The sequence below is a fragment of the Herpailurus yagouaroundi genome, unplaced genomic scaffold (genome assembly GCF_014898765.1).
Source record: "Herpailurus yagouaroundi ecotype Mexico unplaced genomic scaffold, PumYag 142, whole genome shotgun sequence".
Lineage (NCBI taxonomy): Eukaryota > Metazoa > Chordata > Mammalia > Carnivora > Felidae > Herpailurus > Herpailurus yagouaroundi.
Window position 1 is genome coordinate 51332747 of NW_024412397.1, and position 25189 is coordinate 51357935.

Sequence of the window (25189 nt, forward strand, 5' to 3'; positions counted from 1 at the left end):
CTGCTCGATGGGGCTGTTAGGAGGATGACATGAGATGGTCTGACTGAAGTACTTCCCATAGTACCTGACAAATGACAGCACTGTAAGTTATGATTAGGGCTGGAGAGAACCATCTCAACTGAGAGAGCTAGCACTGTTCCCTTCTGATGATGGCATCACACATTTAAGTTGCTTCTGGGCATGAATATGAATTGACACTTAAAAAACAGGAAGAGGATGAAAAAGCAGATTGGGTTTAATCTATAAAAGGTCTTGAGGGATTGGGTTTAATCTGTGGAAGGCCTTGACCTGAGAAAATACTGGAGTCCAGTGCTTGCCTTGTGTCACAGGGCCCAGATGATGGTGAGTGCTGGCAACCTGACCAGGCCACGTGAACAGGACAGCAGGGCATAAAGGTGCGAGGAGATGGTCGTTTTCAGCTACAGAGATGGCATGAATGGTGACCAGGGGGTTAGACAATATAGTCCACACGGCTACAGGTGTGAAAGTCAAACTCTGTCTTTATTCTTTTACCATTTTATTTGGGATAGGTAGCAGCACTGCCTGGGGAGCTCCTTGGAAGGGGAGGAGAGGGAATCTGTTGGTTGGAAATCTTACCTTTGAGCATCAATTATATCTAATGCCTATTTTCAGCACATTTCATGTTAGACTTTTTGATGGCAAGTCAAGGTGTAGAAGGTAGATGGGCTCAGAGGAAAGGTTCTTTGCAACAGTTCAATGTAGTGGCCAAAAGTTTACTCTTGCATTTCATCATACGTGTACCTTGAAGTTATGTTTTTTGGAACCTGCCTTAAGAAAACACAAACTTTCCAGGTAGCATATAGCTGTCCCCATCTTGCTTGCATCTCTGCCTTGGTTGATGAGATGCCATACTTTGCTGACAGTCACTAGTGGCTCTGCTATTGGTCTGATATGAAGCACATTCATAACTCAGCCATAAAATAGGGCTTTCTAGATAGCCAGATTCTTTCCCAACAGATACCTCTCCACCACCCCTAACTCCACCAAAATGAAGTAGAAGCACATCCTGAGTTGACCACTTTCTCTGGGCCTGGCCAGGCACATAGTAAGAATGTTGGCTGGTGATGGGCTCAAAACACAGCCCACTTGACTGAGCCACGTATATGCTCAGGCTTGACCTACCCTGGCAAAATCTGCAAGGATATTTTTAGACATTTCAAGTGATTGACTCCTCTGAGGAAATGATACATTAAAAAAATATATATATACACACATTAAATTTTTTAAAACCACAACTGAAAAATTTCTTTGCCAATGGGTAGAATTAAGTCTGACAAGAAACCCTAAGAGTTTTTTTTTTATTAATACCATTATTGTTTTCTTTGGCTCCATGTATTATATTGGTAAGATGACAAAAAAAAAAAAAAAAAAAAAAAGGAAAAAATTGTAAAAAGGCAAATATTTTGTACAAAAATACAAAGTTTTAAAAGCTCTTTAAGTATATTTCATATCATTACTAAGAGTTGGCCTATATATCTGTGTCTGCATATTTTTCTTACATTTGGGATTTTAGAAATGTACGGTACGTTTACACAGTATAGTTCTCCCTAAAGCTCAACAACCAATGATAGTCTTTTTTCTGATTGGAGCAATCCATACTTTGGAAGATGTGATTTGCATAACTGTGCAGTTACTGGCTGAAAAAAATCTATGTGATTCAGTCCATTTGCATACTGAAAATCAATACATCATACTGGGGGGAACATTTTAGTTCTGAAATCCTTGAGTAAAGGAAGATGGTAAAGATAACTAGCTGTCAATTTTTTCGGTAATTTGTTTTCAGTGCTTTTTTTTCAATCTGGTGAGAAGATGATGCAATCAGAAAGAAGTATCCTTTGCCCTTGAGAACCATCTGAAAATCTGCTCTTGTTATTACATCACAGTCCATTATAATGCAGATGGTGGTACTACAAAAGAGGAAAAATAATGGGCGTTAGTTTTTCTTAAAGAATAACTATGTACAATTTAAAAAAAGGAGCACATATTTTTATAGGAAAGATTCCAAAATACATCAATTATTTTTTTCAAGAAATGCCTATAAGTTCATATCCAGATTAACTAAAAGGTAAATGTCTCCTTTAAGGAGTCCATTCTGGGCTCAACTTAAATCTCAAGTGGCCAAACAAGGCAAACAAATGACAAACCTGGGTCACTTCTCACCCTCTACTGTAATTCTTTTTTTTTTAATTGAATATAACTGACATACAATATTAGTTTCGGGTGTGTAATATGATTTGATATTTGTATACGTTGTGAAATGATCACCATAATAAGTCTAGTTAACATTTGTCATCACACACAGGAAAAAAAAAATTACCTTTTCGTTTATATCCAAATTAGTTAGCATATAGTGCCATAATGATTTCAGGAGTGGAATCCAGTGATTCATCCTAACGAGTGTTCTCCTTAAGGCCCCTTGCCCATTTAGCACATCCCCCCACCCACAACCCCTCCAGCAACCCTCAGTTTGTTCTCTGTATTTAAGAGTCTCTTGCGTTTTGTGCCCCTCCCTGTTTTTATATTATTTTTGCTTCTCTTCCCTTATGTTCATCTGTTTTGTATCTTAAATTCCATGTATGAGTGAAGTCATAAGTATCTTTCTCTAGTTTCACTTCGCATAATATACTGTAGTTCCATTCATGTTGCAAATGGCAAGATTTCATTCTTTTTAACTGCTAATACTCCATTTTGTAATATATATATACATATACACACACACACACATATATATGTATATATACATACATACCACATCTTCTTTATCCATTCATCTGTTGATGGACATTTGGGTTCTTTCCATACTTTGGCTATTGTTGATAGTGCCACTATAAACATTGGGGTGCATGTGTCCCTTTGAAACAGCATACCTGTATCCTTTGGATAAATACCTAGTAGTGCAATAGCTGTGTCATAGGGTAGTTCTATTTTTTTTTTAATCTAAAAATTTTTTTTTAATGTTTGTTTATTTTTGAGAGAGAGAGAGAGAGAGTGTGAGTGGGGGAGGAGCAGAGAGAGAGGGAAACACAGAATCTAAAGCAGGCTCCAGGCTCTGAGCTGTCAGCCCAGAGCTTGATGCAGGACTCAAACTCACGAACCGTGACATCATGACCAGAGCTGAAGTCGGACACTTACTGACTGAGCCACTCAGGTGGCCCAGGGTAGTTCTATTTTTCGTTTGCTGAGGAACCTCCATACCATTTTTCAGAGTGGCTGCACCCCACCAGCAGTGCAAAAGAGATCCTCTTTCTCCACATCCTCACCAACATCTGTTGTTGCCTGAGTTGTTAATGTTAGCCATTCTGACAGGTGTGAGGTGGTATCTCAGTTTGTATTTCCCTGATGATGAGTGATGTGGAGCATTTTTTCATGTGTCGGTTGGCCATCTGGATGTCTTCTTTGGAGAAGACATATTCATGTCTTTTGCTCATTTCTTCACTGGATTGTTTTTTTGGGTGTTGAGTTTGATAAGTTCTTTATAGATTTTGGATCCTAACCCTTTATCTGATATGTCGTTTGCAAATATCTTCTCCCATTCTGTTAGTGGTTTTATCTTTTTGCTAATTAAACAGCTTTGCTGTGCAGAAGCTTTTTATCTTCATGAAGTCCCAATAGTTCATTTTTGCTTTTGTTTCCCTTGCCTCCGGAGACATGTTGAGTAAGAAGTTGCTGTGGCCAAGATAAAAGAGGTTTTGCCTGCTTTCTCCTCGAGGATTTTGATGGCTTCTTGTCTTACATTTAGGTCTTTCATCCATTTTGAGCTTATTTTTGTGTATTGTGTAAGAAAGTGGTCCAGGTTCATTCTTCTGCATGTCACTGCCCAGTTTTCCCAACACCATTTGCTGAAGAGACTGTCTTTATTCCATTGGATAGTCTTTCCTGCTTTGTCAAAGATTAGTTGGCCATTGTTTGTGGGTCCATTTCTGGGTTCTCTATTCTGTTCCATTGATCTGTGTGTCTGTTTTTGTGCCAGTACCATACTGTCTTGGTGATTACAGCTTTGTAAAACATCTTAAAGTCTGGAATTGTGATGCCTCCAGCCTTTGTTTTCTTTGGCAGGATTGCTTTGGCTATTTGGGGTCTTTTCTGGTTCCATACAAATTTTAGGTTTTGTTTTTTTTTTAAGCTCTGTGAAGAATGCTGATGTTATTTTGATAGGGATTGCATTGAATATGTACATTGCTTTGGGTAGTATCGACACTTAACAATATTTGTTCTTCCAGTCCGTGAGCATGGACAATTTTTGCATTTTTTTGTCTTCTTCAATTTCTTTCATGAGCTTTCTATAGTTTTCAATGTATAGATTTTCACCACTTTTGTTAGGTTTATTCCTAGGTATATTATGGTTTTTGGTGGGAAAAAAATTTTTTATGATGGCTTTTTTATTTTTTTTATGTTTGTTTATTTATTTATTTTGAGAGAGAGAGAGAGTGAGCACAAGCCGGGGGGGGGGGGGGGGAAAGAGGGAAAGAGAGAATCCCAAGCAGTCTTTGCACTGTCAGTGCAGAGCCCAATATGGGGCTCAAACTCCTGTATCGTGAGATCATGACCTGTGCCGAAATCAGGAGTCCAATGCTTAACCAACCGAGCTACTCAGGTGCCCCTAAGTTTTAATTTTAATTCCAGTTAACATATAGTATTACATTAGTTGCAGGTGTATAGTATAGTGATTCAACAATTCTGTACATCACCCAGGGCCCATCATGAGAAGTCCACTCTTTAATCCCCATCACCTATTTCACCCTCCCACCACCAACTTCCCCTCTGGTAACCATCAGTTCTCTATAGTTCAGAATCTGTTTCTTGCTTTCTCTCTCTCTCTCTTTCCCTTCATTCATTTGTTTCTTAAATTTCACATATGAGTTCAATCATATGGTATTCTTCTCTGACTTATTTCTCTGAGCATTATATCCTCTAGCTCCAGCCATATCATTGCAAATGGCAATATTTCAGTGTTTTTAATGGCTGAATAATATTCCTTTGTATTTATATATATACTGCACATTTATCCATTCATTAATCAATGGACACTTGGGCTGCTGTTGTAAATAATGCTGCAATAGGAAGATGGCGGCGTAGGAGGACGCTGGGCTCACCGCGCGTCCTGCTGATCACTTAGATTCCACCTACACCTGCCTAAATAACCCAGAAAACCACCAGAGGATTAGCAGAACGGAGTCGCCGGAGCCAAGCGCAGACGAGAGGCCCACGGAAGAGGGTAGGAAGGGCGGCGAGGCGGTGCGCGCTCCACGGACTGGCGGGAGGGAGCCGGGGCGGAGATTGGCTCGCCAGCCAAGCAGAGCCCCCAAGTCTGGCTTGCAAAGCGGAGGGGCCTGACGGACTGTGTTCCGACAGCAAGCGCGACTTAGCGGCTGGGAGGTCATAAGTTAACAGCTCTGCTCAGAAAGCGGGAAGGCTGGAGGACAAAGGGAAGGAAAGCTGCTGAGCCCCCGGACGACATAGCTCAGTTTGGTGGGGAACAAAGGCGCTCGCCAGCGCCATCTTCCCCGCCCATCCCCCAGCCAAAATCCCAAAGAGAACCAGTTCCTGCCAGGGAACTTGCTCGCTCCGCGCAAACACCCAACTCTGTGCTTCTGCGGAGCCAAACCTCCGGCAGCGGATCTGACTCCCTCCTGCTGCCACAGGGCCCCTCCTGAAGTGGACCACCTAAGGAGAAGCAAGCTAAGCCTGCCCCTCCTGCCCCTGAGCACCTTGCCTACCCACCCCAGCTAAGACGCCAGATCCCCAGCATCACAAGCCTGGCAATGTGCAAGTAGCCCAGACAGGCCACACCACCCCACAGTGAATCCCCGCCCCTAGGAGAGGGGAAGAGAAGGCACGCACCAGTCTGACTGTGGCCCCAGCGGTGGGCTGGGGGCAGACATCAGGTCTGACTGTGGCTCCGCCCACCAACTCCAGTTATACACCACAGCACAGGGGAAGTGCCCTGCAGGTCCTCACCACGCCAGGGACTATCCAAAATGACCAAGCGGAAGAATTCCCCTCAGAAGAATCTCCAGGAAATAACAACAGCTAATGAGCTGATCAAAAAGGATTTAAATAATATAACAGAAAGTGAATTTAGAATAATAGTCATAAAATTAATCGCTGGGCTTGAAAACAGTATAGCTGACAGCAGAGAATCTCTTGCTACAGAGATCAAGGGACTAAGGAACAGTCACGAGGAGCTGAAAAACGCTTTAAATGAAATGCATAACAAAATGGAAACCACCACAGCTCGGATTGAAGAGGCAGAGGAGAGAATAGGTGAACTAGAAGATAAAGTTATGGAAAAAGAGGAAGCTGAGAAAAAGAGAGATAAAAAAATCCAGGAGTATGAGGGGAAAATTAGAGAACTAAGTGATACACTAAAAAGAAATAATATACGCATAATTGGTATCCCAGAGGAGGAAGAGAGAGGGAAAGGTGCTGAAGGGGTACTTGAAGAAATAATAGCTGAGAACTTCCCTGAAGTGGGGAAGGAAAAAGGCATTGAAATCCAAGAGGCACAGAGAACTCCCTTCAGACGTAACTTGAATCGATCTTCTGCACGACATATCATAGTGAAACTGGCAAAAGACAAGGATAAAGAGAAAATTCTGAAAGCAGCAAGGGGTAAACGTGCCCTCACATATAAAGGGAGACCTATAAGACTCGTGACTGATCTCTCTTTTGAAACTTGGCAGGCCAGAAAGAGTTGGCACAAGATTTTCAGTGTGCTAGACAGAAAAAATATGCAGCCGAGAATCCTTTATCCAGCAAGCCTGTCATTTAGAATAGAAGGAGAGATAAAGGTCTTCCCAAACAAACAAAAACTGAAAGAATTTGTCACCACTAAACCAGCCCTACAAGAGATCCTAAGGGGGACCCTGTGAGACAAAGTACCAGAGACATCACTACAAGCATAAAACATACAGACATCACAATGACTCTAAACCCATATCTTTCTATAATAACACTGAATGTAAATGGATTAAATGCGCCAACCAAAAGACATAGGGTATCAGAATGGATAAAAAAACAAGACCCATCTATTTGCTGTCTACAAGAGACTCATTTTAGACCTGAGGACACCTTTAGATTGAGAGTGAGGGGATGGAGAACTATTTATCATGCTACTGGAAGCCAAAAGAAAGCTGGAGTAGCCATACTTATATCAGACAAACTAGACTTTAAATTAAAGGCTGTAACAAGAGATGAAGAAGGACATTATATAATAGTGACAGGGTCTATCCATCCGGAAGAGCTAACAATTATAAATGTCGATGCGCCGAATACCGGAGCGCCCAAATATATAAAACAATTACTCATAAACACAAGCAACCTTATTGATAAGAATGTGGTAATTGCAGGGGACTTTAACACCCCACTTACAGAAATGGATAGATCATCTAGACACACGGTCAATAAAGAAACAAGGGTCCTGAATGAGACATTGGATCAGATGGACTTGACAGATATATTTAGAACTCTGCATCCCAAAGCAACAGAATATACTTTCTTCTCGAGTGCACATGGAACATTCTCCAAGATAGATCATATACTGGGTCACAAAACAGCCCTTCATAAATTTACAAGAATTGAAATCATACCATGCATACTTTCAGACCACAATGCTATGAAGCTTGAAATCAACCACAGAAAAAAGTCTGGAAAACCTCCAAAAGCATGGAGGTTAAAGAACACCCTACTAACGAATGAGTGGGTCAACCAGGCTATTCGAGAAGAAATTAAAAAATATATGGAAACAAACAAAAATGAAAATACAACAATCCAAATGCTTTGGGATGCAGCGAAGGCAGTCCTGAGAGGAAAATACATTGCAATCCAGGCCTATCTCCAGAAACAAGAAAAATCCCAAATACAAAATCTAACAGCACACCTAAAGGAAATAGAAGCAGAACAGCAAAGGCAGCCTAAACCCAGCAGAAGAAGAGAAATAATAAAGATCAGAGCAGAAATAAACAATATAGAATCTAAAAAAACTGTAGAGCAGATCAACGAAACCAAGAGTTGGTTTTTTGAAAAAATAAACAAAATTGACAAACCTCTAGCCAGGCTTCTCAAAAAGAAAAGGGAGATGACCCAAATAGATAAAATCATGCATGAAAATGGAATTATGACAACCAATCCCTCAGAGATACAAACAATTATCAGGGAATACTATGAAAAATTATATGCCAACAAATTGGACAACCTGGAAGAAATGGACAAATTCCTGAAACCCACACTCTTCCAAAACTCAATCAGGAGGAAATAGAAAGCTTGACCAGACCCATAACCAGCGAAGAAATTGAATCGGTTATCAAAAATCTCCCAACAAATAAGAGTCCAGGACCAGATGGCTTCCCAGGGGAGTTCTACCAGACATTTAAAGCAAAGATAATACCTATCCTTCTCAAGCTATTCCAAGAAATAGAAAGGGAAGGAAAACTTCCAGACTCATTCTATGAAGCCAGTATTACTTTGATTCCTAAACCAGACAGAGACCCAGTAAAAAAAGAGAACTACAGGCCAATATCCCTGATGAATATGGATGCCAAAATTCTCAATAAGATACTAGCAAATCGAATTCAACGGCATATAAAAAGAATTATTCACCATGATCAAGTGGGATTCATTCCTGGGATGCAGGGCTGGTTCAACATTCGCAAATCAATCAACGTGATACATCACATTAACAAAAAAAAAAGAGAAAACCCATATGATCCTGTCAATCGATGCAGAAAAGGCCTTTGACAAAATCCAGCACCCTTTCTTAATAAAAACCCTTGAGAAAGTCGGGATAGAAGGAACATACTTAAAGATCATAAAAGCCATTTATGAAAAGCCCACAGCTAACATCATCCTCAACGGGGAAAAACAGAGCTTTTTCCCTGAGATCAGGAACACGACAGGGATGCCCACTCTCACCGCTGTTGTTTAACATAGTGCTGGAAGTTCTAGCATCAGCAATCAGACAACAAAAGGAAATCAAAGGCATCAAAATTGGCAAAGATGAAGTCAAGCTTTCGCTTTTTGCAGATGACATGATATTATACGTGCAAAATCCGACAGACTCCACCAAAAGTCTGCTAGAACTGATACATGAATTCAGCAAAGTTGCAGGATACAAAATCAATGTACAGAAATCAGTTGCATTCTTATACACTAACAATGAAGCAACAGAAAGACAAATAAGGAAACTGATCTCATTCACAATTGCACCAAGAAGCATAAAATACCTAGGAATCAATCTAACCAAAGATGTAAAGGATCTGTATGCTGAAAACTATAGAAAGCTTATGAAGGTAATTGAAGAAGATTTAAAGAAATGGAAAGACATTCCCTGCTCATGGATTGGAAGAATAAATATTGTCAAAATGTCAATACTACCCAAAGCTATCTACACATTCAATGCAATCCCAATCAAAATTGCACCAGCATTCTTCTCGAAACTAGAACAAGCAATCCTAAAATTCATATGGAACCACAAAAGGCCCCGAATAGCCAAAGTAATTTTGAAGAAGAAGACCAAAGCAGGAGGCATCACAATCCCAGACTTTAGCCTCTACTACAAAGCTGTCATCATCAAGACAGCATGGTATTGGCACAAAAACAGACACATAGACCAATGGAATAGAATAGAAACCCCAGAACTAGACCCACAAACGTATGGCCAACTCATCTTTGACAAAGCAGGAAAGAACATCCAATGGAAAAAAGACAGTCTCTTTAACAAATGGTGCTGGGAGAACTGGACAGCAACATGCAGAAGGTTGAAACTAGACCACTTTCTCACACCATTCACAAAAATAAACTCAAAATGGATAAAGGACCTGAATGTGAGACAGGAAACCATCAAAACCTTAGAGGAGAAAGCAGGAAAAGACCTCTCTGACCTCAGCCGTAGCAATCTCTTACTCGACACATCCCCAAAGGCAAGGGAATTAAAAGCAAAAGTGAATTACTGGGACCTTATGAAGATAAAAAGCTTCTGCACAGCAAAGGAAACAACCAACAAAACTAAAAGGCAACCAACGGAATGGGAAAAGATATTTGCAAATGACATATCGGACAAAGGGCTAGTATCCAAAATCTATAAAGAGCTCACCAAACTCCACACCCGAAAAGCAAATAACCCAGTGAAGAAATGGGCAGAAAACATGAATAGACACTTCTCTAAAGAAGACATCCGGATGGCCAACAGGCACATGAAAAGATGTTCAGCGTCGCTCCTTATCAGGGAAATACAAATCAAAACCACACTCAGGTATCACCTCACGCCAGTCAGAGTGGCCAAAATGAACAAATCAGGAGACTATAGATGCTGGAGAGGATGTGGAGAAACGGGAACCCTCTTGCACTGTTGGTGGGAATGCAAATTGGTGCAGCCGCTCTGGAAAGCAGTGTGGAGGTTCCTCAGAAAATTAAAAATAGACCTACCCTATGACCCAGCAATAGCACTGCTAGGAATTTATCCAAGGGACACAGGAGTACTGATGCATAGGGGCACTTGTACCCCAATGTTCATAGCAGCACTCTCAACAATAGCCAAATTATGGAAAGAGCCTAAATGTCCATCAACTGATGAATGGATAAAGACATTGTGGTTTATATACACTATGGAATACTACGTGGCAATGAGAAAAAATGAAATATGGCCTTTTGTAGCAACGTGGATGGAACTGGAGAGTGTGATGCTAAGTGAAATAAGCCATACAGAGAAAGACAGATACCATATGGTTTCACTCTTATGTGGATCCTGAGAAACTTAACAGGAACCCATGGGGGAGGGGAAGGAAAAAAAAAAAAAAGAGGTTAGAGTGGGAGAGAGCCAAAGCATAAGAGACTGTTGAGAACTGAGAGCAAACTGAGGGTTGATGGGGGGTGGGAGGGAGGAGAGGGTGGGTGATGGGTATTGAGGAGGGCACCTTTTGGGATGAGCACTGGGTGTTGTATGGAAACCAATTTGACAATAAGTTTCATATATAAATAAAAAAAAATAATGCTGCAATAAATATAGAGGTGCATATGTATTTCTGAGGTAGTGTTTTCATTTTTTTCAGATAAGTGGCCAGAAGTGGAATTATTGGATAATATGGTAATTGTATTTTTAATTTTTTAGGAACCTCTATGCTGTTTCCCATAGTGGCTGGTATATTCCTACCAACAGTGTACATGGATTTCCTGTTTTCCACATCCTTGCCAGCACTTGTTTATTTCTTTCTGAGCACAGCCATTCTAACAGGTGTGAAGTGATAGCTCATTGTGGTTTTGATTTGCATTTCCCTGATGATTGTGATGTTGAGCACCTTTTCATGTACCTGTTGGCCATTTGTATATCTTCTTTGGAAAAATATCTTATTCAGGTCCTTTGACCCCTTTTAAATTGGGTTATTTGGCTTTTTGCTAATGAGTTGTTTGAATTCCCTTATGTATATTGGTATTGACAACTTGTCAGATGTATGATTTGAAAATATCTTCTACCATTCCACAGGTGGCTTTTTTTATCCTCATGGTTTTTATTCAAATCTTTTTAAAAAATTTATTTTTTTATATCAATGTTATATTAGTTTCAGGTGTACAATATAGTGATTCAATAATGCTATACATTGCCCAGGGCTCATCATGATAAATATACTCTGTAATCCCCATCTTCTATTTACCCATCCCCCAACCCATCTCCCTTATGGTAACCATCAGTTTGTTCTCTATAATTAAAGAGTCTGTTCCTTGGTTTGTCTCTCTCTCTTTTCCCTTTGTTCATTTGTTTTGTTTCTTAAATTCCACATGAGTATAATCATATGGTATTTGTCTTCACTTACTTCACTAAGCATTACATTTTCTTGCTCCATGCATGTTACTGCAAATGGCAAGGCTTCATTCTTTTTTTAATGGCTGAATCGTAAATATACACCACATCTTTTTTATCCATTCATCTATCAATAGACGCTTGGGCTGCCTTTTCATTTTTTTGATGGTTTTCTTTGCTGTGCAGAAGCTATTTAGTTTGCTGTAGTCCCATTTGTTTATTTTTGCCTCTGTTGCCTTTGCTTGTGGTGTTAGATTCAAAAAAGTCATTACCAAGACTGATGCCAAGGAGATTACTATGTTTTCTTCCAGGGGTTTTATGGTTTCAGGTCTTAAATTCTTAATTCATTTTGAGTTAACTTTTGTGTATTGTGTACATTTCATTCTTTTGCACATGGCTGACCAGTCTGCTTAACACTATTAAAGAGACTGTCCTTTTGCTGTTGTATATTGTTGGCTTTTTTGTCAGTTAATTAATGATATATGTGTAGGTTTATCTGTGGGCTGTCTATTCTGTTACATTGATCTATGTGTCTGTTCTTATGCCAATACCATACTCCTTACTATTAATTCAATCTTACTACTAATCTGTCAGTTCACATATTCTGTTTTCTTTGTTATTCAGTCTTGGTAGGTTTATGTTTCTAAGAATTTATCCATTTTTTTCTAGGTTGTCAAATTTGTTGTCAGTAATTGTTCATAATAGTCTCTTATGATCCTTGTATTTCTGTGGTATCAGTTGTAATATCTCTAATTTCTGATTTTCCTTAAGTGAGTCCACTCTCTTTTTTTCTTGAAACTAGATAAAGTTTTGTTGATTTTATCTTTTAACGAACTCTCATTTTCACTGAGCTTTTATACTGTCTTCTTAGTCTGTATTTTATTCCTTTCTGTTTTGCTTTTTATTTCCTACCTTCTACTAACTTTGGACTTCATTTTCTAGTTCCTTGAGGTGTAAACTATGTTATCTGACTTTTTCTTGTTTATGGAGGTGGGCATTTATTGCTATGAACTTTTCCCTTAGAACTCCTTTTGTTGCATCCTATAACTTTTGGTATGTTCTATTTCCATTTTCATTTGTCTCAAAGAATTTTTTGATCTTTCTTTTGATTTCTTCTTTGAGTAATTGGTAGTTTAGTAGCATGTTGTTTAATCTTCACATATTGGTGAATATCCCAGTTTTCTTCTTACAACTGATTTCTAGTTTCATACCTTTATGGTCAGAAAAGATGTCTGGTAGGATTGCAATCTCCTTAAATTTACTGAAATTTACTGTTTTGTGGCCTAATATGTGATCTATTCTGAAGAATGCTGCATGTTCAGTTGAGAAAAATATGTGTTCTGTTGCTTTAGGATGGAGTGTTCTGTAAATGTTGGTTAAGTCCTTCTGATCTTAAGGCTGATGATTCCTCATTGATTTTATTGTCTGGCTGATCCATCTAATTATGTAAGTGGGGTATTAAAGTCCCCTGCTATTATTGTATTGCTGCCTATTTCTCCCTTTAGGTCTGTTAATATGTGTTTCATATATTTAGGGGCTTCTATATTGGGTCCGTAAATATTTACAAATGTTATATCCATTTGTTGGATTGACCCCTTTGTTATTATCTAATGCCCTTCTTTGTCTCTTGTACAGTCTCTGTTTAAAGTCTGTTTGGTCTGATATAAATATAGCAACCCCATCTTTTGGCTTGTTTTCATGGTATATCGTTTTCCATCCCTTCACTTTCAGTCTGTGTGTATCTTTATGTCTGAAGTGAGTCTCTTTTTGGCAGCATATACATGGGTCTTGTTTTCTTATCCATTCAGCCACTTTGTGTCTTTTGATTGGAGAATTTAATCCATTTAAAGCAACTGTTGATAGGTGTGTACTTACTGCCATTTAAAAAGTTGCTTTTTAAAGGGAATTAAAAGCAAAAATGAACCACTGGGACCTTATGAAGATAAAACTTCTGCACAGCAAAGGAAACAACCAACAAAACTAAAAGGCAACCAACAGAATGGGAAAAGATATTTGCAAATGACATATCGGACAAAGGGCTAGTATCCAAAATCTATAAAGAACTCACCAAACTCCACACCCGAAAAACAAATAACCCAGTGAAGAAATGGGCAGAAAACATGAATAGACAGTTCTCTAAAGAAGACATCCAGATGGCCAACAGGCACATGAAAAGATGCCTAACGTCCCTCCTCATCAGGGAAATACAAATCAAAACCACACTCAGATATCACCTCACGCCAGTCAGAGTGGCCAAAATGAACAAATCAGGAGACTATAGATGCTGGAGAGGATGTGGAGAAACGGGAACCCTCTTGCACTGTTGGTGGGAATGCAAACTGGTGCAGCCACTCTGGAAAACAGTGTGGAGGTTCCTCAAAAAATTAAAAATAGACCTACCCTATGACCCAGCAATAGCACTGCTAGGAATTTACCCAAGGAATACAGGAGTACTGATGCATAGGGGCACTTGTACCCCAATGTTTATAGCAGTACTCTCAACAATAGCCAAATTATGGAAAGAACCGAAATGTCCATCAACTGATGAATGGGTAAAGAAATTGTGGTTTATATACACAATGGAGTACTACGTGGCAATGAAAAAGAATGAAATATGGCCCTTTGTAGCAATGTGGACGGAACTGGAGAGTGTGATGCTAAGTGAAATAAGCCATACAGAGAAAGACAGATACCATATGGTTTCACTCTTATGTGGATCCTGAGAAACTTAACAGGAACCCATGGGGGAGGGGAAGGAAAAAAAAAAAAAAGAGGTTAGAGTGGGAGAGAGCCAAAGCATAAGAGACTGTTAAAAACTGAGAACAAACTGAGGGTTGATGGGGGGTGGGAGGGAGGGGAGGGTGGGTGATGGGTATTGAGGAGGGCACCTTTTGGGATGAGCACTGGGTGTTGTATGGAAACCAATTTGACAATAAACTTCATATATTGAAAAAAAATAAAATAAAAAATAAAAAGTTGCTTTTTAGTTGTTTTATAGTTCCTTTCTAGTCCTTTCTTCTCTTCCTTTGTGATTTTATGACCTCCCCTACTGGTGTGCTTAGATTCTTTATCTATCAACTATAGGTTTTTGCTTTGTGGTTACCATGAGGCTTACATACAACTACTTATAGCAGTCTATTTTAACTTGGTAACAAGTTTGCTTTCTAAAGCTCTACAGTTTTATTCCCACTTCCCACATTTTATTTTTTTGAGGTCACATTTCATATATTTTTATCTTGTGTATCCTTAATTATTGTATAGTTATTTTTATTACTTTTGTCTTTGAAATGACTAATCCACACCTTTACTATTTACCTTTACCATTAAAGTTTATACTTTGGTGTGTTTTCTTGTTCCTAATTAGCACCCCTTTTTCAGCTTCAAGAAGTCCCTTCGACATTTCTTGTAAGGCTGGTTTAGTGGTGATGAACTCTGTTAGCTTTTGATTATCTGAGAAACTCTATCTCTCCTTCAATTCTGAATAACTTTGCCAGGTAGCATATTCTTGGTTGGAAGTTCTGTTCTTTGAGCATTTAAAAAAATATTCTTTGAATATATAATGCCACTCCCTTCTGTCTTGCAAAGTTTCTGCTGAAAAATCTGATAGTCCTATGGGGGTTCCCTTGTACATAACAAGTTTTTCTCTTGTTTCTTTTAAAATTGTCTCCTTGTCTTTAACTTTTGACGTTTCAATTGTAATGTGTCTTGGTGTTGGTCTCTTTGGGTTCATCTTCTTTGGAACTCTCAAGGCATCCTGAATCTGAATGTCTATCTCCTTCCGTAGGTTAGGGAAGTTTTCTGCCCACCCTCTTTTCTCCTTCTACAACCCTTATAATGTGATGTTAGTATACTTGATGTTGTCCTATAAATCCCTTAAGGTATCTTCACTTTTTTCCATTCTCTTTTTTTGTTACTCTACTTTGGTGAGTTCCACTGTCCTGTGAATTCACTGATCCTTTCTTCTGCTTCATCTATTCTGCTGTTCAACCCCTCTAAGATATTTTTTCAGTTCTGTTGTTATATTCATCAGCTCTGTGACTTCTGTTTGGTATTTTCTATCTCTCTGGAAGTTCTCATCATGTTCATCCATTCTCCCAAGTTCAGTGAGCATCTTTTTAAATAATTATCACTGAGGTATAATTGACATACAAGGTTATATTAGTTTCAGGTATACAATATATTGATTTGGCAATTCTATACATTATTTAATGTTCTCTATGATAAGTATAATCATCTGTCACCATATGATGTTCTGACAATGTTACTGGCTATATTCCCTATACTGTACTTTTCATTTTGGTGACTTATTTACATTATAATTGTAAGTTTGTACCTCTTAATCTTCTTTATCTATTTTGCCCATCCCTCCAAACCACCAATTTGTTTTCTGTAATTAAGAGTGTTTTTCTTTGTTCATTTGCTTCGTCTTTTAGATTCCATATAAATGAAATCATATGGTATTGGTCCTTCTCTGAATTATTTCACTTAACTTAATGCCCTCTAAGTCCATCCATGTTGTTGCAAACAGCAAGATTTCATTCATTTTTTATGGCTGAGTAGTATTCCTCTGTGTGCATGTGTGTGTGTCTCTCTCTCTCTCTCTCTCTATATATATATGCATGCACACACACACATCTTTATCCGTTTATCTATCAATGGACACGGAGTTGCTTCTATATTTTATCTATTATAAACAATGCTGCAGTAAACATAGAGAGTGCATATATTTTTTCAAGTCAGTGCTTTCTTTTTCTTTGGGTAAATAGTAGTGGAATTGCTGGATCATATGGTAATTCTATTTATCATTTCTTGAGGAATCTCCACACTGCTTTCCACAGTGGTTGCACCAATTTACATTCCCAACACTGTGCACAAGTGTTCCCTTCTCTCCACATTCTCACCAACACTTGTTATTTCTTATCTTTTTAATGTTTATTTTTGAGAGAGAATGAGAGCAGGGAGGGGCAGAGAGAGAGAGGGGGTTTGAGGATCTGAAGTGGGCTCTGTGCTGACAGTGGATGCTTAACCAACTGAGCCACCCAGGTGCCCCTATTTCTTGTCTTTTTGATACTAGCCCTGGCTATTCTGACTGGGGTGATGTGACATCTCCTGATGGTTTTGATTTGCATTTCCCTGATGATCAGTGATGTTGAACATCTTTTCATGTGTCTGCTGGCCATGTGCATGTCTTCTTTGGCAAATGTCTATTCAGGTCCTCTATCCATTTCTTAGTCAAAAAAAAATTTTTTTTTGGTGCTTAGTTGTATAAGTTCTTTATAGTTTTTGTATATTAACTCCTTAGATATATTATTTGCAAATATTTTCTCTCATTTACTAGGCTTTTAGTTTTACTGATGGTTTCCTTTTCTGGCTCTTTAAAGGTGGGGATTCAGTTTCCTATTGCCCTCCAGCTTCCTGGGGTTTTAGCCCCACTGATGTGATGTCCCTCCCATTTTCAGTTAGTCATAGTCAGGGTTTGGTTTCCAACTACATCTCTGTCCTTCCTACCTTTTATGATGTGGCCTCCTAGGATTAGTTATGAAAAGTCTGTTTTGCCACTTTTCAGGTTGTTTTCAGAGTTAAGTCACATGGTGGTAGCTGCTATCTTGGTGTGTCCTTGCAACAAGGTGAACTCAGGATCCTCCTACTCTGCCATCTTCCCTGGTGTTCCAGTTAGCATCTTTATGACCATTACTATGAGCACTTTATCAGGTGTATTACTTATCTTCATTTTATGAAGGTTTTCTTTCCCCTGAAGTTTTATCTTGTTCTTTTGTTGGGAATATTTTCCTCTGTTTCTTCATTTTGCTTGACTCTCTCTGTTGGTTTCTATGTATTAGAGGAAACAACCACCTCTCCCAGTCTTTTTTTTTTTAATTTAAAAAAATTTTTTTAAATTTAAATCCAAGTTAGTTCACATATAGTGTAATCATGATTTCAGGAACAGAATTTAGTGATTCATCATGAGCACACAGTGTTCATCCCAACAAGTGCCCTCCTTAATGTCCATCACCCATTTAGCTCATCCCCCCACCGAACTCCTCTCCAGCAACCCTGTTTGTTCTCTGTATTAAAGAGTCTCTCACAGTTTGTCTCCCTCTCTGTTTTTATCTTGTTTTTGCCTCCCTTCCCCTATATTCATCTGCTTTCTTAAATTCCACATGAGTGAAATCATATGATATTTGCTTTCTCTGACTTATTTCGCTTAGCATAGTACACTCTAGTTCCATCTACATTGTTGCAAATGGTAAGATTTCACTTTTTTTGATCACCGAGTAATGTTACATTGTGTGTGTGTGTGTGTGTGTGTGTGTATGTGTATATATATGTAGCTCATCTTTATCCATTCATCAGTTGATGGACATTGGGGTTCTTTCCATACTTTGGCTATTGGTGATAGTGCTACTAGAAACCTTGGGGTGCATGTGCCCCTTCGAATCAGCGTTTTTGTATCCTTTGGATAAATATCTAGTAGTGCAATGGTTGGGTCATAGGGTAGTTATGTTTTTAATTTTTTGAGGAACATCCATACTGTTTTCCAGAGTGACTGCACCAGTTTGTATTCCCACCAGCAGTTCAAAAAGAAAAAGAAAATTTCCTTTTCTCTGCATCCTTGCCAACATCTGTTGTTTCCTGAGTTGTTAATTTTAGCTATTCTGACAGGTGTGAGGTGTTGTCTCATTGTGGTTTTGATTCCTATTTCCCTAAGAATGAGTGATGTGGAGCATCTTTTCATGTATCTGTTGGCCATCTGGATGTCTTCTTTGGAGAAGTGTCTATTCATGTCTTTTGCCCATTTCTTCACTGGATTATTTGTTTTTGGGTGTTGAGTTTGATAAGTTCTTTATAGATTTTGGATACTAACCCTTTATCTGATACGTCGTTTGCAAATATCTTCTCCATTCCATCGGTTGCCTCTTCGTTTTGCTGACTGTTTCCTTTGCTGTGCAGAAGCTTTTTATCTTGATGAGGTCCCAATAGTTCATTTTTGCTTTTGTTTCTCTTGCCTCCAGAAACATGTCTCGTAAGAAGTTGCTGCACCCAAGGTCAGAGGTTGTTGCCTGTTTTCTCCTATAGGATTTTGTTGGCTTCCTGTCTTACATTTAGGTCTTTCACCAATTTTGAGTTTATTTTTATGTATGGTGTAAGAAAGTGGTCCAGGTTCATCCTTCTACATGTCACTGTCCAGTTTTCCCAACACCATTTGCTGAAAAGACTGTCTTGATTCCATTGGATATTCTTTCCTGCTTTGTCAAAGAATTGTTGGCCATATGTTTGTGGGTTCATTTCTGGGTTCTACTCTGTCCTATTGATCTATGTGTCTGTTTTTGTGCCAGTACCATACTGTCTTGGTGATTACAGCTTTGTAATACAGCTTGAAGTATGGAATTGTGATCCCTCCAGCTTTTTCTTTTTCAACATTTTTTCTGGTTCCGTACAAATTTTAGGATTGTTGTTTCTAGCTCTGTGAAAAATGCTGGTGTTATTTTGATAGGGATTGCTTTGAATGCGTAGATTGTTTTGGGTAGTACCAACTTTTAACAATAGTTGTTCTTCCAATCCATGAGCATGGAATGTTTTTCCATTTCTTTTTGTCTTCTTTAATTTCTTTCATAAGCTTTCTACCTTGTGTAGGCAGACACACATTGGAAGTCAGACATTCAGGCAATAGTGTTTAAAATATGCAAATATATACAGTCCTGTGGGACCATGAGTATAAGGTCTGCTGGCCACCAGAGCCAGGTGATCTGAAGGTGTACCCTCAGTGGCAGTTGCAAAAACCAAGGCTCTACGTGAGTATACAAGCTCCTTTCTGGGAGATACCAGTGGGCTTTCATGAGGCACAGGGAGAGTACAAAGTATTCCCCAGCCTCTGTTCCCTAGGAGCACCTCAGATGTGTGCCAAACCTGATAGGTTCCCTAGCCCACCACACATGTGTAAGAGCTGTCCTGGGTACCTAGCCCACCAGGAGATTCTGGTGCTCTGGAGCACAGCAGAGAGGATGGAGATAGTGACTGCCCTCTGAGGAGAGGTCTCTGGAAATGCTTACAATCAGTCCTTAGATACATGCTTAATTATAAGCCTGTGCCTCCAGCTGCAGCCATGATGATAAGCTAACAGGCATCTTTCACAGATAGACTGAGCTTCTGGGACTGTTACCTGTTGCTGTGCCCTGGGGGTGGTTGCTGTTTAACAACTCTTTCTCTGTTGGTATAGTCCTGTGGGACCCATGTCCACTGATACCAAGTCATGTAGAACTGTCCCCTGGTGGCAGCTGCAAAAATTAGGGCACCAGACAAGGGTCTAAGCTCCTCTTTGGGAGACACCGATGAATCTGAGTGACTCTGAGGGAGAGGGCAAAGACTGAATCCACCAGCCTCTGTTCCTGAAGAACATATGTATAGGCTCCTAGATGTGTGCCAAACCAGAGGCCTGTTCCTTAGGCTCCTGGACAAGCAAATAAGGCTTCTTTCACGGAATGACTGAGGGTGTCTTGCAGGCTGCTGTCTGTGCAGTGTCCTGGGGCAGTAGTCTGTCAAGAATGGTCTGATTGCTACAGTCCCATAGAACCCAGGAACCCAAGTCTCCCCGGCCTCCAGAGCTGGGTGATCAAGGGCAGTCCCATGGGCAAAAACCAAGGCACCAGACATTTATCTAGGAGATACTGGTGCCGTGGAGCAAGGCCGAGGGAGAGAGTAAGGATGGTGCCTGTCAGGTCTCAGACAGTATTCCACCAGGCTCCTAGATACGTATGTTAAGTTAGATGCCTGCCCCCAGCCCTATGCTTTAATATAAGCAAATGAGCTTCTTTCATGTAAATTCTGGGTGCAGTTGACTGCTTGTGAATTGGGCCGTGGGGTGGGTGAGTCCAAGTGTGCAGGCCCTTTAAGACCCCATTTCTCAGTTTGCTATAGCCTTGTGGGTCTCATGGATACAAGCCCCTTTGGTTTTCAAAGCTTGAGGTTTGGGGGGCTTGTTTCTCAGGTGCAAGTCTTAAAACTTGGGGTACCGGATGTAGGGTTCTCCTCCGGAAGAAGCTCTGGGTTTTGAGCTCCCCTCTGACTGAGGTGTCACTGTGCAGGAGGGTGGGATTTATGGCAAGATTGTGTCCCCGCCTCTCCTACCCGCTTCCATGTGGTTTTTGTTCTTGTTTGCCTCATGTGTAGCAGTTGCTCGGCCAGGCTTTAAGTTTTTTTCGGAGGCAGTTATTCCATATGTAGCTGTAGACTTGGTGTGTTTGTGGGACATGCCATCATGAATTGGAAGGGGTCATTTCTTGTTTAGATATTTGTAGTTGTCCCCTGGAACTGACCAGGCTGGGAATTCTTTGTGAGTCTCAAGACCTGTGGCACTGGAGACTAGTGCCTGGTATTCAATAAATGTTGAATGGATGTATGGATAACTTGTGTCCTGGTTACTGTCAATAATGGTTTGAGCAAATGTATTTGAGGTTTTTGTTTACCACCACCGTTTTTATAAAGGCTTTATGAGATGTAATTCACGTATAAATTTTACCCATCTAAAGTATACAATTCAGTGGCTTTTAGTATATTCAAAGATGTGTAAAAATTAGAAATATCTAATTTTAGAACATATCATCACCCCCAAAAGAAATCCATACTCATGAGGATTCACTCCTCATTCCCTCCTTCCCCCACCATAAATGTTTAAATCTAGGTCTGATGAAGAAAACTAAGACACCCATTCTGAAAAGGGTCATGTATTAAATGAAACTTTAGATAGGTATCTTTTGTAATTAAAAAAAAAAACAACGTATACACAAAAGGCTCTTAGTCTATACCCCCGAAAAGCTTCTAAGCTGATCTCCCTCTATTATCAGGCATAGCATCTGGCTCATAGTAGATGCTCAGTAAATACGCATGGAATTGAATGCTTAGTCACCTAAATTGTCCACGCATGAAACTATAAAACTGATGATAACACTGGTACCATATTTATTAACTGACAATATTATGAGATAGTGACCTAGAACAGTTAATCTGATATTTACTTCCTAGAAGTTAGGCACATTTATTAACTTGTTTAAACTCTCATGAAAACCCCACGAAGAGGATACTATTATTATTTCCCTAAGGTTAACAAGCTGCCCCACCGGTAAGAGGCAGAACCACAGGCTGTCGAACCTGACTGCAGAGTCCGCATTTAGAGCCCTTCTACTCCTCACATCTCACCCTTTGACAGAATATAAGCTGTGCAGCTCGCTCTTCAGTCCCCTCTCCTGCTTACCTGTCTCTCTGTCTTTTTCGCAAATGAAGTTATTGATGTCTTCACACTGGAAGTCATTCCACTGCCCAGCATAAATCAGCCCAGCACAGTCTTCTCCTGGCCCATGGCCATGACCCCAGTTATCTGGCTGTCCAGCTTTCCAATTTCTTTTAACAAAACAGAAATGGAGTGTTATTTGCAAGTCATGCAGACTTTTTTTTACCCAAGAGCAGCATATAAATATAAAAAACGTAACTGAAGCCATGTCATTTGTCCTGGAATAAAAATACACTGTTTAAAAAGCTGTGCCTGCTCTTAGAATAAAAAGCAGCTGTTTTGCAGAGTGGTGTGTGATGCAGCATCTCCCTGTGGGCTTGTTATCTTTGAATGAAATCAACTCATTGAGCTGCTTCATCACAATGCTGAGGGAGTAAATCCTTCGGCAACATAGTTAGATGAGTAACTTTCCAGTGTGTACTGGAATGCTGACTTCTGGGCGTGTGTGAATATGTGTGTGAATATATATGCACGCTGAGGACATGATACACACATACACAGTCTCTCTCACTCTTATGGGAGCCCAGAGGAATCCTTGTGCATCTTGATTCCTTGCCTCTGACAAGTCAAAGCATCACACAGAGAAAGTGAGGGACCGCCAATATACACATTTACGAGAATTTACAATTACAAACCCTTGGTTATGGGTTGTCTGGCTAAGCTGCAGATAGTTGACTGCTTTAGAAAGAAGTAGTAATTGAATCTTACTGAAAATGACTCAGACATTTCACTGCCTTTTTGGGGAGGGAAATTCTCAAAAACATATTTTCTTCAGGAGTTCACTGGGGGCTTGTTAACTTGGATGCCGCAGCTTAAAATACCACTTTGTCAGAGTTCACTGTTCTTGATTGTCTTTCTGTGCAATAAATTAGTTGTGCTTCCAGGACTCAAAACTTGAGAGCTCAATTTTCTCTAAGAAGCAGGTTCTTGCACAGAAATTTGTGGTTACTGCCTGAGAAGACAAGCTTGCCTTGCGTGGAGGGTCTAAAAAAACATGTGCAGCAGAAGGCTCTTCCCATAAATGACTCACTACCCCATCAGCCACAGGGTGTCCTAGGGTAATCTGAGGATAGAGCCCATATTGCTCTACATCTTTTCACAATAGGACCAGTAAGACTAGAGGGCAGTGGGAAATGACAGGTGAAATTTACAATTAAAAGGCAGAATTTACAATAACAAGGCAGAATTGACTCCCCACACCATATAATTCATATATATGTAAATGTATATAATATATAATATAAATATATATAAAATATATATATGTACACAGACATATATATGGATCCATATATATATATATATATATATATGGATTTTTAAAAAATGTAAAGTGACCTCACTTAAATAAATCTAGTGATAAACAGATAATTTAGACAAAACCATCAACTAAAAAGAATAAAAATGGGATGATACTTAGGAGGGAGTGTTAGAAATATTCATTCACACATTCACTCAACAGATATCCAGACAGTACCTACTATGTGCCAGGGATGATGCTACATGATGGCAGCACAGCATGTGGGTTAGGGTTGGGTTAGGGTTAGGGAGAATTCCCTCCCTTGGAGAACTTATGTAATAGGCAACAAACAAGTGAATTAAAAATCTCAGACTGCCGCGGTGATTGGGCCAAAGACAGATGAAGTTAGAAGGAAAAATAGTTTACTTTCACGTCTGCTTTTTTTGTATATTTCCATCCACCCTGTAGGACCCTTCAGCAATGTCAACAATGCCTGAGCAGTTTGATCCTGTTGGTGTACATTTGGTTAATTTCTGTCAGTAACATGAAGGGGTTTTATTCCAATTTTGTTTATAGAATTTGAGGTCTGTAATTCCTGAATGTATAATGATGGGACATTTGATATTCTTTATCTCAGTTAATTGGGAAGTTGTATAAATAGGAGTTCTGAAAGAAGACCTGCTTAGTATCTTTCCCCTGCATTTACTTCAAGTTAAATAGATAAAAGGGATTTATAGACTAGACCAAAAGATAAGTTAAAGATAAGAGACAGCCTTTATCAGGGTGCCTGGGTGGCCCAGTTGGTTGAGCCTCTGACTCTTGATCTTGGCTCAGGTCATGATCTCATGGTTTGGTTCCTGAGTTCAAGCCCCACATCAGGCTCTGTGCCGATGGTGCCTGATTGGGATGCCCTCTCTCCTCTCTGCCCCTCCCCCGCTTGTGTGCTCGCTCACACTCTCTCTCAAAATAAACAAACTTAAAAAAATTACAAAAAAGAGATAACCTTTATCACCATTCTCCATTATTTTTTTAGTCATTGGAATTCTCTGCATATGGTACTCAAGTTTTTCCTTTGGGACTAGAAGTAGAATGCAGTTCTGTGGGTATGAGTGTGTGACTTAGGTGATACTAGTGTGGATGGGCGGTGAGGTAACCTGAAGCCAGGCTCCAGGGGGCAATTTGTCTTTCACCCAGTCTCAAAACATATCTTTGGAAAAGCCAAATCACATGGAGTGATCTGTAGCAAAACCCCAAGCCTGCATGCTTGTCATTAAACAGAATAGAACATGTCAGATAAAGAGAGCATATATAGTTTAGAGAAGAATTTCAGGTTACACTGCGCCTTAACTTCCTTTACAGGTAGATTCTGGAAAGAAGATGGCTGAAGGATGGGCCCCAAGTCCCTGAATCCCATATTATAACACATATCCCAACACACATTTGTACCTGGACAGCATTCTCTAAGTACTCCAGGGACTTTGGAAGCACTTGGACTCACTGCTCTTGTCAGCTGGAAACACACCAGCACATCAGCTAGTGGGTGTGAACTCCCTCACCCAGGGTTTTGGTTTCTCCTAATGGTGGCTGAGCACAAAGTCTCAATCTTGGGAATAGCCCCTTCCAACCTCACGACTTAGTACTTTCTCATCAACCACAAGACTGAGGCCTCATGGCCAAGAAACTTCTGCTGGTAAGAGCCTGGCCTCAAAACAGGAAAATCTTAGTAGTGAGAAGTATTACTTTGCTGTAGAATGTTCTCCCGATACCAGGGTCTATATAGGTTTCTCTCTGGTGGCCTAAGCCAATGCCACTCTGACAGAAACATGAAGCGTCAACCAGAGTGAGTTTTTAG

The 25189-nt window shown here is 39.8% G+C and overlaps 1 protein-coding gene across 1 annotated transcript in view; it reads right to left on the bottom strand.

Annotated features, from left to right (window-relative positions):
- Positions 1-480: 480 nt before the first annotated feature.
- Positions 481-25189, bottom strand: part of COLEC12 (collectin subfamily member 12) — a 201891-nt gene continuing 177182 nt past the window's right edge. Inside the window, exons 9-10 of the mRNA XM_040479265.1 lie at positions 22062-22207; positions 481-1928 (exon numbers count right to left, since the gene is read on the bottom strand). Of these exons, the coding sequence (XP_040335199.1) occupies positions 1909-1928; positions 22062-22207 (166 nt within the window). The 3' untranslated portion in view covers positions 481-1908. The remainder of the gene's footprint in view (positions 1929-22061; positions 22208-25189) is intronic.